The sequence below is a fragment of the Pagrus pagrus genome (assembly GCF_965226575.1).
Source record: "Pagrus pagrus genome assembly, chromosome: 8".
Taxonomy (NCBI): Eukaryota; Metazoa; Chordata; class Actinopteri; order Spariformes; family Sparidae; genus Pagrus; species Pagrus pagrus.
In genome coordinates, this window is record NC_140192.1 from 18,194,875 (window position 1) to 18,208,353 (window position 13,479).

The window sequence follows — 13,479 nt, forward strand, 5'->3', positions numbered from 1 at the left end:
GACTGAACACATCTGCACACATCTGTGTTTTCCCCTTGTTTGTCTCAGCTAAGACTCAGCCATTTCCTTTCCAGGGCATACAGACAAGGTGAGCTCTGACAAGACAAGATGGGGCTCTGGGCATCCTCGCAGAATAGCAACAGACACGTATAACAAAGTAATGGAATGAGTTAACTTAGGTATAATAGCCCACGTGCACCATAGCTCCTTAATTTCCACATTGGCACCACCCTTTGTGGTAAAAATGACATTTTCTATGATGTTTACTCTACTGGACTTAATTTATATGCAAGAATATAATTCCTTACAAATACAAATCTTTTAAGTGACTTTTCTGCAGAGTGACCAGGATCATGACGGACATTCACCACCCCAACCATGAACTGTTTGTGAAGCTGCCTTCTGGCAAGCGCCTATGCAGTGTCATGGTCAGGACTGAGCGTCCGAGGAGAAGCTCCTTCCCTCAGGCCATTCGGACAATAAACTCTCATAAACCAACATAACACACACTCAGCACACACCATTTACACACATGCATACACACCCTCCTACTTTGCACATGGTCTTCTTCTTCTTTTTCTGTAAATACTTTTGTCTTTGTCTCTTATTTATATATATTTCTTGTTTATAATATGTATATATATTTTTTCTTTTTAAATTTAAGTCTGTTATTTTATTCTCTTTTTCAGTTTTATTTTCTTATTTAAATTTTTATTTTCTGGTTGCACACTTTTTTTGCACAGACATTTCATTTCACTGCTGCTGTATTTGTATAATTGCAAGTGACAATTAAACCTTTGAACCTTGAACCTTCTGTTCAATTAATTTCCAATAAAACAGCTCTTTCCAATGCTTCTACAAGATGTTTATTCCATCCTGCCACACAGTCCAGTGTAATTAAATCTCTTTAAATTTAAATACAGGCCTGCATCGATTTAAAAAAACATATTTGTATCTACAGTATTTTCCAGCTGTTGTGCCTACAGCTGTGCTTTTTGGACTGTGATACTCCAGCGTGTACAGCATTACGCCCCATGTCAGATTGCCATATGGGAAATGTAGTCCTTTCAGTCTCTTCGTTACATGTTCCTGAACGCATCCCTATAGCTAGAAAAACTACAATCTGACCGGTTGTGGTCAGGAGACGGTTCTTTCGTTTTTTCTGTCTGCCAGCAGGCAGCCAAAATGTTGGTTATCCTGTCTGTGCTGTTTTTGTACCTTTCTAATCCGGTCTGCGGTGTTATTCAGAGACTTGTCTGCACCTTTAAAGACAGCTGTGACTGCGATTTTAAGCCGAATATCAGGGGTAAGATGACAAATGTCTGTCGTAGCTAGCTAACGTTAACTGACCGGTGTTACCTGTTGTTAGCCAGCTAGCTAGGCAAATAAGATACGTGTATCTAGCTAGTTTGATTAAGCAGTAACTTTGACATAACTGATATGTTTTGTACGTGTGCAGGGCTGGTTTACTGACGTTAACGTCTACACAGTACTTAAGAAGTGATATTTAGAAATAATAACGTCGTTACTGTAGTAACTGCTCTGCTAGTTGGCTGCTATGCTAGCTAGCAAAACAGAGAAGTCGTCTCTGCGGTTAGCCAAGGCAAAACAAGAAGTTGGAACAAAACATTGTTTTGTAAGTTGAAAGCTCTGAACTGAGAGGAACTTTCTTAATATGCAGTGTAAACTTAGTTTCAGCTTACTGTTACTGACCTGATTTTCCAGATTTACAATTTACTCTAAGGTATTAGACAGTTGTTCTTCATTCTTAAGGTTTGACAGATAAAAAAAACAATCTGACAATGATATATTGGGTCTTATATGTAAAAGCACAAAATAAACGTTTTTGAAAATGGTCAAAAGGGTTAGGGTTAGGTTTTTTAAGCTCCTGGGCTGATTTGATTGGAGGGGCACACGTTGTGTGATATATTAGGCTGACTACCTGGTAGGTGTTGTGGATGGTTGGTAACATTAACATTAGGGGTAGGTCTATTATCGGCCCAGCATTTTTGATTATCAGTATTAGTGATTTTTCTGTCAGATTGCTGATAGGATAAACTAATTTAAAAATGTGTTACTTTGGCTCTGATGCAACATCTTCTCAGAAAATGCCCTGCCTACAACATCTGTTTGGTAACATGTCACAATTAATAGCCTATCAAGTGAAGTACCTCAAAATTGTACTTAAGAACAGTACTTGAGTATCACTGGTTGTTCAAAATTTTGAAAGAGTTTTATTTTTACTGCAAATGAACATCGGTCCCAAATATCACTTTTCAGTCTCCTTGATTTCTAATAATACCAGTATAGGTATCGTCCCTGAAAAAGCCATATCAGTTGACCCTTAATTAACATCCCATGTGTTTCCTGACAAACAGACCTGGAATGGGACCTCTACAAAAATCTCTATGGACAACATCTGGCCCAGGACATCGTTTCAGAGGAGGTGGCAAGGTTCCTTCAGAATAACAACCCTGACCGGCCCCTGGTGCTGTCCTTCCATGGCTCCTCTGGGACAGGAAAGACGCTGGTCAGCTCCATGCTGGGAAATCATCTGTACGGCTCAGCGATGAGCAGCCCGTACGTCCATCAATTTGTTCCCACGCTGCACTTCCCTTATCCTGACCGGGTCAAGGAGTACAGGGTAAGTTATGGATTATTGTGTAAGGTGATGTTAATTTTAATATAATCACTTTAGCAGTAATCATGAGTAATTACAGGTTGGGGACAAAAGGCTTTATCTAAAATAAGAGAAGAAACAAAATTATAGTGGGCAGACTAGAAATGTTGGATTCATTTGCAGCCTTTGGCAATTTTGTCAGGACTAAATTTCCCTCTGTTGGTTCGCAGGAGGAGTTAAAGAGCTGGGTGCAGGGGAACCTGACGGAGTGCGCTCGCTCTGTCTTCTTTTTTGATGAGATGGAGAAGATGCCTCCAGGTCTTATTGACGTATTGCAGCCCTTCCTGGGTCCCTCCCACGTTGTGTTTGGCACCAACTACCGCAAGGCCATCTACGTCTTCATCGGGTAACCACACACATACACAAACAAGGTGTTCAGAGAGATATAGGGGCAGCATCGGTGGGGGCATGTTGTTCAGTGTACGGTGATAATCATTTTATCCTCCACCAGACACAGAGGGAATTACACTCTAAATGTGTTTTGTATGTTTTTCCTGCAGCACCACAGGAGAGGAGGTGATTAACAAAATGGCACTGGAGAACCGGCAGTCTGGAGGGGACAGAGACGAGATCAAGTGGGCCGACTTGCAGAAAGCCATCGCAGAAGCGGCCTTCAACAGCAACTCTAGTAAGTGTCTTTTGTAATTTAATTGTACAGTTTTCAGAGATTAGTACACACTACATATTAGCCAAAAATATTTGCTGGGATCATCCATCCCTGTTGGAGTTTCCCCATTGGCCATTACTGTTTCAAAATGAGTAGGCGGGAACCTTCACTATGTACTACAACTGCAGGTTCTGTGAGTATAGGCCAGCGCTCTAAGGCTATCGCTAGTGGGTTCACATGTCGCTCGCGTTCACACAGGGCTGAAGATTTTTAGTTCTATGTGGGCCACACCTTTGTCTCACCATAAGTTGAGCTGAAACAATTGGTTCCCAAAAACAGCATTTTTCTTCAGCTAGGTAAAGGAACCGAGACTCCAGAGTTATGGTACGGATGTGTCTGTTCAGTTGATCAAACAAGCGCGTTGGTTTGGTTGCTTTGCACTGTTACTTATTGTCAGATGAAGGAAACTGAAGGGACTTTCTCTCTCCAGGCGGCTTCTTCCGCTCCAGTGTGATCCAGCACAACTACATCACCCGCTTCGTTCCCTTCCTGCCTCTTAGCCGTCGCCACGTGGAGCGTTGTGTCTACTCCCAACTCTGCCAGCGGGGCAGCTGTGGTCGCAGTGACGTGGTGGAGGCAGTAGGGGCGGACATGATCTACACTCCTGTCAAGGGACATTACTTTTCCTCCACTGGCTGTAAGGCCGTCCCCGCCAAAATCAACCTCTTCCTGTGAGGTGAGAAGGCAGCTGCTGGTTGATATTTAAGGACTGAAATGGAAAACTCATTCTGAGGTGAGTCAGAGTCTGTTTCCATCAGTTTCTCCATCACAGGTCAGAGCAGCATCTCTGGAGCAGGCAAGGATTCAGAGTCGAAGACGCCTCCTCTCTGAGAGGACTTGAACTCACAACTCCCCTAATCCAAAGCAGCTTTGTGCTGTCAGAGCTGAGTTTTCAGCGCCATGCCCGGAGTCTTGCTACGCTCTACCTCAAACCCAACTCTGCCTTTAATTTATAAACTCTGAAGTTGGTACTCTACGGTTTTAGATTTCAGCTGCAGTTGGTTGCCATCAGTGGAGGCGATCGATTCAGCCTGTTTATCCAGTATTTATTTCTCAACACCACCCTCCTTTCACTTGTATAGCTCCCTAGTTGGCCCACAGGAGGAGGAAGGAGCTCACTGACTTCCACTTTGGGAGTTATACAAAAAGGGATCAAAGTTCTTATGGAGGATTTGTTGAATTTAAAACATCTCAATGAGTTTTTTTGTAGGGAAAACATATTTAATGTCAGCACAAAGATGTAAAGAGTTCCTAATTGCAGCAGCTAAAGAGAGAGATGAAATTTAGCCTTGCATCTTTTATCTAACTTTTATTTAACTTTTCAGGAGCCAAGAAAAAAATTAGTTTAGGGGTTTAAAGGTTGAAAAGTGAACTCATGAACTCACCCAACTGGTGCGAACATGTAAAACAAACAAAAAACCAAGGATTTCACTTCACAAGTGTAAGTAAGGTTGAGAAATATACCAGCGCTGGGTTGCACCAGCTATGCGAAAAATCAAACTCAGCCTAGTTGGAATGTAATTTCTAGATTAGGACGGAGTATACACTCGGCTAACATTTTTAAGGGTTGCACCAAGTAAAATAGCTCCAACATAAGTTACATCCTAATATATTATTCTATATTACCATATGATGTAGCTGACTCGATGTTGTTATTTTAAACTAGCGGTAGATTACGGTTGGAGGCTATAGATCTGATATCACCATATCATAATGCTGCGTCCTATTTCACGTACCTTTTGTTGTTGATTAACGATGGTTAACACAATTATTTATTTATAGCCATTACTCTTTTAACTGATTGACCACAGGAAGTGAAAACTTCTGTATTGTAGGTACTAGTTAGGATACCTTACGTCTCTGTGGTGCAACCAAACAAAACAGTTTTAGTATTAAACTATCAAGTGTCCACGTATGGTTTAGTGTGGACGTTACACTCTAACTTAAGACAGGACTTACACATGGCTGGTGCAACAGGCAGCAGAGCTTTAAGCAAGACATTTAGTGCGTGTGTTTTAGCTTGTGCCATCATTGGTTTCAAACCCAACCTAACCAATATAATTTGAAAATATACAGAAATTAAAATGAAGTCTGCCATGATTGTCCTTAAACAAATGAGAACTACATTTTAAATGAAATATCAGCTCCCTTGATAAATACATTTTCTTACTTAACTCCTCTAAATCATCCAACATGTGCTGTACCAGACAGCAATACAGTATGTAATGTAAATGTACATTGTCTTAAAGTATTTTTCTTCCACAATTCTGTGTTGAGATTCAAGTGATATGAATGACCTGTTTGAAGAGTGCCATGTCTATTTTTTTTAAAAAGTGGTAGAAATCTGAAGAAGATGGATTTTACTTAAATACTTGAATACTATGGCTTTGATGCTGTCCAGCAGGGTTGATGTCATAGCTTTGAAATACTTCATCAGTTCTGCCATCAGGTGGCAGTAAAGACTTCCTTTGACCTCAAGTGGAAGAGGTGAAGCAGAGTTCACCTGCAGCTCAGTCCATCTGAACTATGAGTGAGTTCTGTAAAGATGTATATATGATTTTGTTTCTTCGATGTAAGATGTTTGCCTGTTCGTTTAAACACACTGAAAGTGCACTTTACCTTTTATAGTGGATAAAATGGATCTGATGTGTTCTTGAGAAATAGTTTTTCTCACTCTTTGTGAAAGAAAATGTGTCTGGTGAGAAGACAGTATGCATCTGCCAAAATGAATAATTGCCACGAGAATGAATTGTTTACAATTTATTACTGATTGTAAACCATTAATTATTTGTTGTATTGAATGAAGGCTGTATGAAGTCCTGCGGCAGCAAGTCAAACATTTAAAATCCAATGAAAATCAAGCTTATTGAATTTACATGTACATGGAGGTTTTCTTATTGGAACAAAGACAGATTAACACAGCAGCAGACTGAGTATTGACATATAACAGTCAGAAATCTGTAACATGCAGGATATTCTTTACCGTTCAGTCAGCGTTGTCACCATTATCAGTTTTTAGATTGCCTCCCTCCGGTATACACAGACGGTAGCCTGTAAACTTCCACCAGACTCCATGCAAATATCAGTTGTTTTTGGCATGTAGGTCTCACTACCTTCAGAGGCCAGTCAGTGAGTGTATTATCAGTGGAAATCAGAAACTGCCAACACACAACAATCACTATCAAAAGTTGCCATTATTCTTCGGGTTGTTTGTGTCTTCCTTGAAGATTCTGGCATCTTCCATTGTTATGTGACCACTAAATTGTCAGTTTCAGCCTCTGAAGTGCCTGCATGTTGGTAAGTGAAGCTTACTCCAAAGCCAAATGCTACTTCTGGTAAAACCGTGAAATAAAGAAAATATACAACAAAACTGTTGTTCTGTTCTCTTTCAGACTTGTCAAGAGAAATGTCCTATAAAAATACTCAAACATGTGTCTGTTTGCACTGTAAAACACGATTGTTTGCTCTTCTTCTGCATTTTGTTTGATTTAAATGATCATTTTTAAACCATACCATTTTAAATTAACCCTATACATAATCATGATTCTGTAAATGCTTTTCTATGAAAACGTCTCCATTTTTCATCAGCTAAAACTTGTAGCTTAAACTTGTAAATCCCTTTCAAAATATTTTGAAACCTGCTTTGTTTACATTGACGACTACTTTTTGGTAGTTGGTTTTTAGGAATTGCAACAGATTACTTGCTTTGACCATAGATTGTGGGATTGCATAAAACTGTGATGTCCTACAGCTCTTTGGCCCCTAACCTAAAGGATACGTTTAAGCAAAAATGTAAATCCAGTCTTTATCTCCTTGCCCCCGAGACGGTGAAAAGAAGGGTGACGTTTCATAGTCCACAAAAATGTTCTGGAACTTCACAGCAAAACAGTGTTGCAGCATTCCCCTTAGTTTAAAGATTCATTGTTCATTCATTTGTTTGTACTGAACACCTATAGAAGCAAGGGGGAAAGAAAGGATTTGGTGTGGAGGTTGTGGTGATGTGTAAGCCTCCTCTCACCGATCTCAAAGCTCGGGTTGGTAAGTTATTCAAGAGGCATTTCTTCTTCTATTAATAGAAAATGCTAAACATCCCAACAGCAATCAATAAATTAAATGCGCTTACAAATAAAAGTAATCCAGTATCAGTGGCTGTTGCAGGCCTTTAATAAGCCCATCAAATTGTTTCATTTGGCCTGAATGAAAAGACTCGCTAGGCTACCTTTTTCTCTACCTGCCTGCACTTTGCATGCGCACTCATTGCAAATGAGGAAAAATGCAGCACAGACAGAACAAGGAACAAAATAAAAATAGTCTTCAATAGCATATACATTCAGCCATTTATTCCAAACCATGTTGCTTCTCTGTGGCCCAGGAGCAGATGCTCTGTGGCTTGGTACCTGTCCGCAGCCCAGTTTGGGAGCCTCTTCTCTATAACAAGTCATCGCCAAAAACCTCACAGAGTGCCGATAATTTAGAACTGGTGTAATATACACAAGTCATGTATAAGGTATAACCCAATGCTAATCAAAACATCATATCACATCCCATCATAAATATTCAGCATTTCAAAACTTTTCCATTGATATTTTATTGGGCCTTAAAGGGGTATTGATGCCTGAAAACTGGTGTAGTATTGATACATGTTTAACTCCACCTGTCACTGATGGAGAATGAGTGCAGCTGCTGTTTGTCACCTACTCTGAGATCTGAACAGGAAGCAGAGGAGATGTGATCTCTCTGACACAGACGTAGCTCCACTATCAGCTTCAGCCGGAAATTAATAGATTCTCTATCGGAAATGAACAGGTGTCAGAGGTCTTTAGTATTCTGGATATAAATGAAGAGCTGAACAGAAGCTTGAAATGCTTCCTACAGAGGCCAAAAAAAAAAGTTGTATCTTGGACTGGTGACAGAAAATTGTTGTTTTGTTCAAGTTTCATAGTATATCTTTAAGGATCTTCTAAACCCTTTGTGTCCAAACCCTCAACTCCTTGGCAGCCTAAAGCTAAAAATGTTGCAGGAAGATGCTCTCAGGCAGGAAGATCTCAGTGATGAGGAACAGGGACAGATTTGGTCACTTGCTGTGATTCAATCTGCCGAGCCAGAACTTACCCGTGTGAGTGTTGTTGTTTTTTTAGCTCAGCCTAGAAAGTAATTTTAATACCATATGGAAATAAAAGAAAACCTATAGAGGGTCATGGTAGGGACAGAGATGGCCGGCCAACTCGTGAATACAGAAGACAGAGTTGAGTTGGTGTGTGTTGCTGCTGATGTGTAAGTATGTGTGGGAATAAACCTGCTTAACAAATGTTACATTATGTTATCTCATACCAAATTAAATCATGTTGCATAACAGCAGTTTACCATAACCATGAGTAATGTCATGCTACTTAGCTCTGTTTTACACTCCACTAAAGGATAAGTTCACCCAAAAATGACAATTCAGTCATTATCTACTCATCCTGGGCTGATGAAAGTCGGGCGAGGTTTCATAGTCAATGAAACATTTATGGAGCTTCACAGTTCAACAGTGTTGCATCATTCTCCTGAACAACTGAAGTAGCCTAGGTGGGCGCTTGTTTTAAAAAGTTAAAAAAAACAACCAAAAAATAAATAAATAGGCCCTATGTATAGAAAACCTCCATACAGCTCGACCAGCGTGTTCCTCCAGAAGCCCCCAAATTGATTTGAAAAGATGTTATTTGCTTTTTAAAGCTGAAATTTTCACTGTAGCTGCTAAGCTAAAAGCGCAAGGGCACCCTGTCTGAAGTCAGTGCTGAGCTCAACCGTGTGTCCATTATATAGTAGTTACACCCCAGTATCGCCACAGTTTGTGAACTTTCAGATGGAGAATTCGAGTCCATGTGCACGGATCCTAAAGATTAAAGATTAAATCATGATCTTAACCAGAGTAAATCCTGTGGATTACATTTTGTGACTGTTTCTTGAACTGAAAATATCGTTTCCTCACCTTAACCAAAGTGCTTTTCTTGCCTAAACCTAACCACTGACTGGATGCGGACTGCAGATCTGGTGTGATTGATCCCCCACCATCTACTCTGTCCCACTCCCTGTGACTCCAGCACGGTTCATTAACGTAAAGTTCATTCGGTCAAAGAAATCTAATGCAGGTAACAAGGATAGTTGTGCTGTGAATAACAAAAACAATTGAAAATCCATGTACAGTTCCTATAGATTATATTTTGTGGCAATCTCACAAACTGCAGAGATACAACGTTGAGAGTTAACCTCACTGCAATATGAATCCATTGTGATGAAACATTGCAGCATGTGACTTTATTACATCACATTATGTTGCACTGATTTGCATGACACCAGTGTTAATCGAATGTAATGTAGCGTTATATACATTACTTTGTTTATCTTAAGTCAGTCTTTCTGCTGACTGGGGTCTTGGAAAAGGAAGCGCTGTTAGTTTTTTCAACTTAAATCTTGAGAATACAGGATTTGTAGTTTAAAGGCTATGAGAGGCAAAAACACTGGCTCAGGGGCGTCCTGGTGGTTTCGAGGTGTAAGTCACCAACCATGTAATTGAAACACCCCCTCAGGGACCTGAGAAATTCTCCCTTCCGGAAAACTTCATCAGAGTTTGTCGCTTAATCACAACAGACCATTTGCAACTTTAAACACCTTTTAAAACTCACTGATAAACTTCTCCAGCTGCTTCGACTCAGCTTTCTTCACCAACTCCGTTTCTTTGCTGACGTCAAAATGCTGACTTGTTACCTGCTGGATGAGGCCGACCGACCAACATTTTTGGAAGCGTCTCCTCATCCTCTGACGGCACCCCGTCGCCTCCTATATATGCCACATCTCGCTGTGATCCCGCCGTGATGACTTCATTAACGCTCCCTCAAACCCACCCACCACCACACAGGCGGTGCGAGGAAGAGGAGGGGTTCGAAGGTCAGCTTAGAGGCCTCTTCACCCCAGCTGCTGTATCGTCATCTCCATGCTCCTGGACAATGAGACACACACATGCATAATAATGCCACGATGACCACCACACACTCTCACACACACACACATATATATATGAACACACCTCTTCTGACCTCTGAGCCTATTTTCACACGCTCCCTGCTGAACAGCTGGACCGGCCCCTCTTTTCTGCTATAGGGATGGCGAGCGAGGACAGTTGAAAATGGGGAGAGAGAGGGGAAGTTGAGGGACGATAGCAGAACAAGAAGTCGGTCCAACTGTCTACTTTGTCCACTTTATTTTCTTCTCCTTCTTCTTCTTCTCCTCCCTCTTTCCTCCCGTCTCCTCCCCCATCACAAATCGGGTGTAAAAAGCCACTTTCACCTCCTGCTTTACCTCCTCACCCCTTCCCAGCCCTCCCTTCTTCCTCCCCTCCATCGGGGGTGGAGGGGGAGCAACAATGGGACGCTGCTCCTTCTCCCCCCCCTCTCCACCCACCTCCACATCTGTGAGTGCCCCTCTGTCTCCTCATTCTTCTCCCTAACCGCTCCATTATTGGGCCTCTTTCACTTGTAAATGTGGCCAGCGATACTTCTGATGGGTCTTTTATGCACGCGGCCGGGGTCAGGAGAAAGGTAGGGGCAGGAGTGGAGGGGGGGTGTATACAATGAGGGGGTGGGTCAGGGTTGAGGGTGGCGAGGGGAGGGGGGGTGGTTGGTTTAGGGAGTCTTGTGCTGTGTTTGCTTGCAGGCCGGAGTGTGAGGGGACAATTGTGACAAAGAGTTAAATCCTTTTTTGTGTGTGCAGTCATTTGGGACGGTTGGGACGGGCCCAGCTCTCGCCTCACATTCCTGCAGCAGGCCGTCCCCCCGGCAGGACGGAGTGAACAGGCAGGACTGAGGTGGAGCGATGACCAGAGTGAAAGCTCAACAGTCAGGAGTTGTGTATGCACCCCAGAAGGAGGATGTGTCATATTTTGAACAAATTAGCGTGCGCAGAGGCGCTTAGCATAGCATAACGAAGCATAACAATGTAATCCATAGCATGCAAAATTGAGGAGCCATTACAACAGGTGCTCCGGCAGTATGTTGATGGTTTTTGTGTGTTTTATGATAATTTAAGTCTGTCTCCGAAGTCGTGCTGTACTTAGCCAGAGCATTGCTTTGAGCTAAATGCTAACATCAGCATGTTAACATGCTCACAATGGCAATACCAACGTTACCAACCTAAATATGCCGTTTTTTGTTTTCCATCAAGATGCGTTATTCCCTGAGAAATTAATGAAAATGTCAAAAATCTCACAATGCTTAAGGGCCGCTATGTAGTTTTGGGAGAAGAAATTATTATTATTAAGTATTTACAGTATTAATGATACAAACTCAGAAATAATGAGAAATACTTTTCTCAGAGGAAAATAAGGTCCCCAGAACACTGTTCGAAGTTAGAAAGCTGGGTCCAACACATGTAAAAACACTAAAACAGTATAGAATTGCATTGTCCTTTAAGGTCATTTTGTTTATTCAGTCATGAAAATGAAAAGAGTTTGTTTTTTTACTAAAAAAAAATCTGTTCCGTAGTTTTTGTGTAAACCTGCTGACAAAACCAACCTTCTATGAGGAAGTATGGATCCTATATATTCAAAGAGCATTATTAAATCACTTTTTTTTTTTTTTTTTTTTAAAGGCATAAACAGCGATTTATATAATCTTTTAAAAAATATTTTCGCTATAAACATCTGGTGGGCCGAATCAAACCTAATGGATAGCCAACATGGCAGACCTGCACTAGACAATCTTGGAGGGAAGTGGTGAAAGCTGATATAAGAAATAAGGGGCAGGTGTGTAGGCAGGAAGTCAGCTCAAGTGAGGGGAAGAGCTGAGGACAACTGTTGGACAGTCAGGGAACCTGAATACAAATGTTGGGACTTGCGGGTTCTTGCACGCTTACAGACTTTGTGGATGCATTACCATGACCATTACCATGCTGTCCGAACCCTCAATCGATCCAGTCCACATGGAGCCTCAAGCGGAGAGTCCGAGGATGTCAGGTCTGGTCTGGTAAACGTACAACAACAAAAATAATGCAGGTGGTTTAAGAGGTAGTTAGAGTCAGATAATTGTAGGAAAAATGACAAAGTTGCCACTGATCATTTTGCAGTTACTTTCTTTTTGTAACTTTGCAGATTCACTCAACTATAAAATGTTTATTATTATGTTGATGTTTGTCTTTACTGTATAATATTTCTTTCAAAATGCATTTGCAGGTTAGTTCATACACTTAAATTTTAGGAGATGGTGTTGTGGGAGTGACTGCTGTTTTATGGTGATTGCATACTTTTTGATTTTATGACTTTATAAGTATCTGAAACAAAGTGAAGCAGCTAAAACACCAAGGCTGTGTGGAGAACTACAGCCACAAGACAGATTGTCATGTTCTCCTCAGCATGACTTGTAATAACTTTTGTAATCCCCTGACTTTTTATATATAATGCCATCATCAGGTCAAAGTGTTGATTTGTCCAATGACAGTGACCCATCAGCCTCTGCGGTACTTTGTGTTTAGTGCTAATTAGTAAAACTAAATGGTGAACACTGTTAACATTATACCTGCTTATGGTTAGCATGTTGGCATTGAGTGTTAGCAAGCCGCCAAAAAAGACATATGAGGTGTGTCTGACTTAAGGGTCAGATATCTGACTTCCTCGACTTCAAAATCTAAGATGGTTGCTCCGTGCATCAACAGCTGTAAAGGTTTGGATTTTACTGTTTTTTGGCAATTTTGTCTTTTTTGTGTCTCATGAAATCAGTCATCCACACAGTACTGTCCAAACCTCCATCTGTGGATCATGTTCGTTCGGTGTTCGTATGCATAAAGAAACAGGTAATGCTATGTTATCAACTGTTATTGCTAACAGAGGCTAACAGAGGCTAACCTGAACTGCTTTTCCGACTTGTACTGGAACATGGTCAACTCAGGTATGACGTCATTCCAGCTCTGATTTACAACTTCCGAGATAAATTGAATACACCATTAATTTTACATCTTTGTTGTTGATTTCAAAACACTTGAGATAATGGGAGGCCATTTGCCTCTATTGTCACGCTGCTGGGGTAATGTTATGTTGTTGTGTTCCAGGTGAGAAGTCCGAAAAAACATTGGGAATCTAAAAAATTCACATCATTTCACCACT

The 13,479-nt window shown here is 41.1% G+C and overlaps 1 protein-coding gene across 2 annotated transcripts; it reads left to right on the top strand.

Annotated features, from left to right (window-relative positions):
* Positions 1-1,129: 1,129 nt before the first annotated feature.
* On the top strand, positions 1,130-5,970 carry tor2a (torsin family 2, member A). Of its 2 annotated transcripts, XM_084360823.1 has the most exons (6): positions 1,130-1,306; positions 2,379-2,644; positions 2,851-3,026; positions 3,181-3,308; positions 3,778-4,023; positions 4,106-5,970. In XM_084360823.1, the coding sequence occupies exons 1-5, from the start codon at positions 1,186-1,188 to the stop codon at positions 4,020-4,022; spliced, it is 936 nt and encodes a 311-aa protein (XP_084216949.1). In that variant the 5' UTR covers positions 1,130-1,185; the 3' UTR covers position 4,023; positions 4,106-5,970. The 2 variants fall into 2 exon arrangements, with proteins under 2 accessions (XP_084216949.1, XP_084216948.1); XM_084360822.1 differs by having other exon boundaries at positions 3,778-5,970.
* The last annotated feature ends 7,509 nt before the right edge of the window (positions 5,971-13,479 follow it).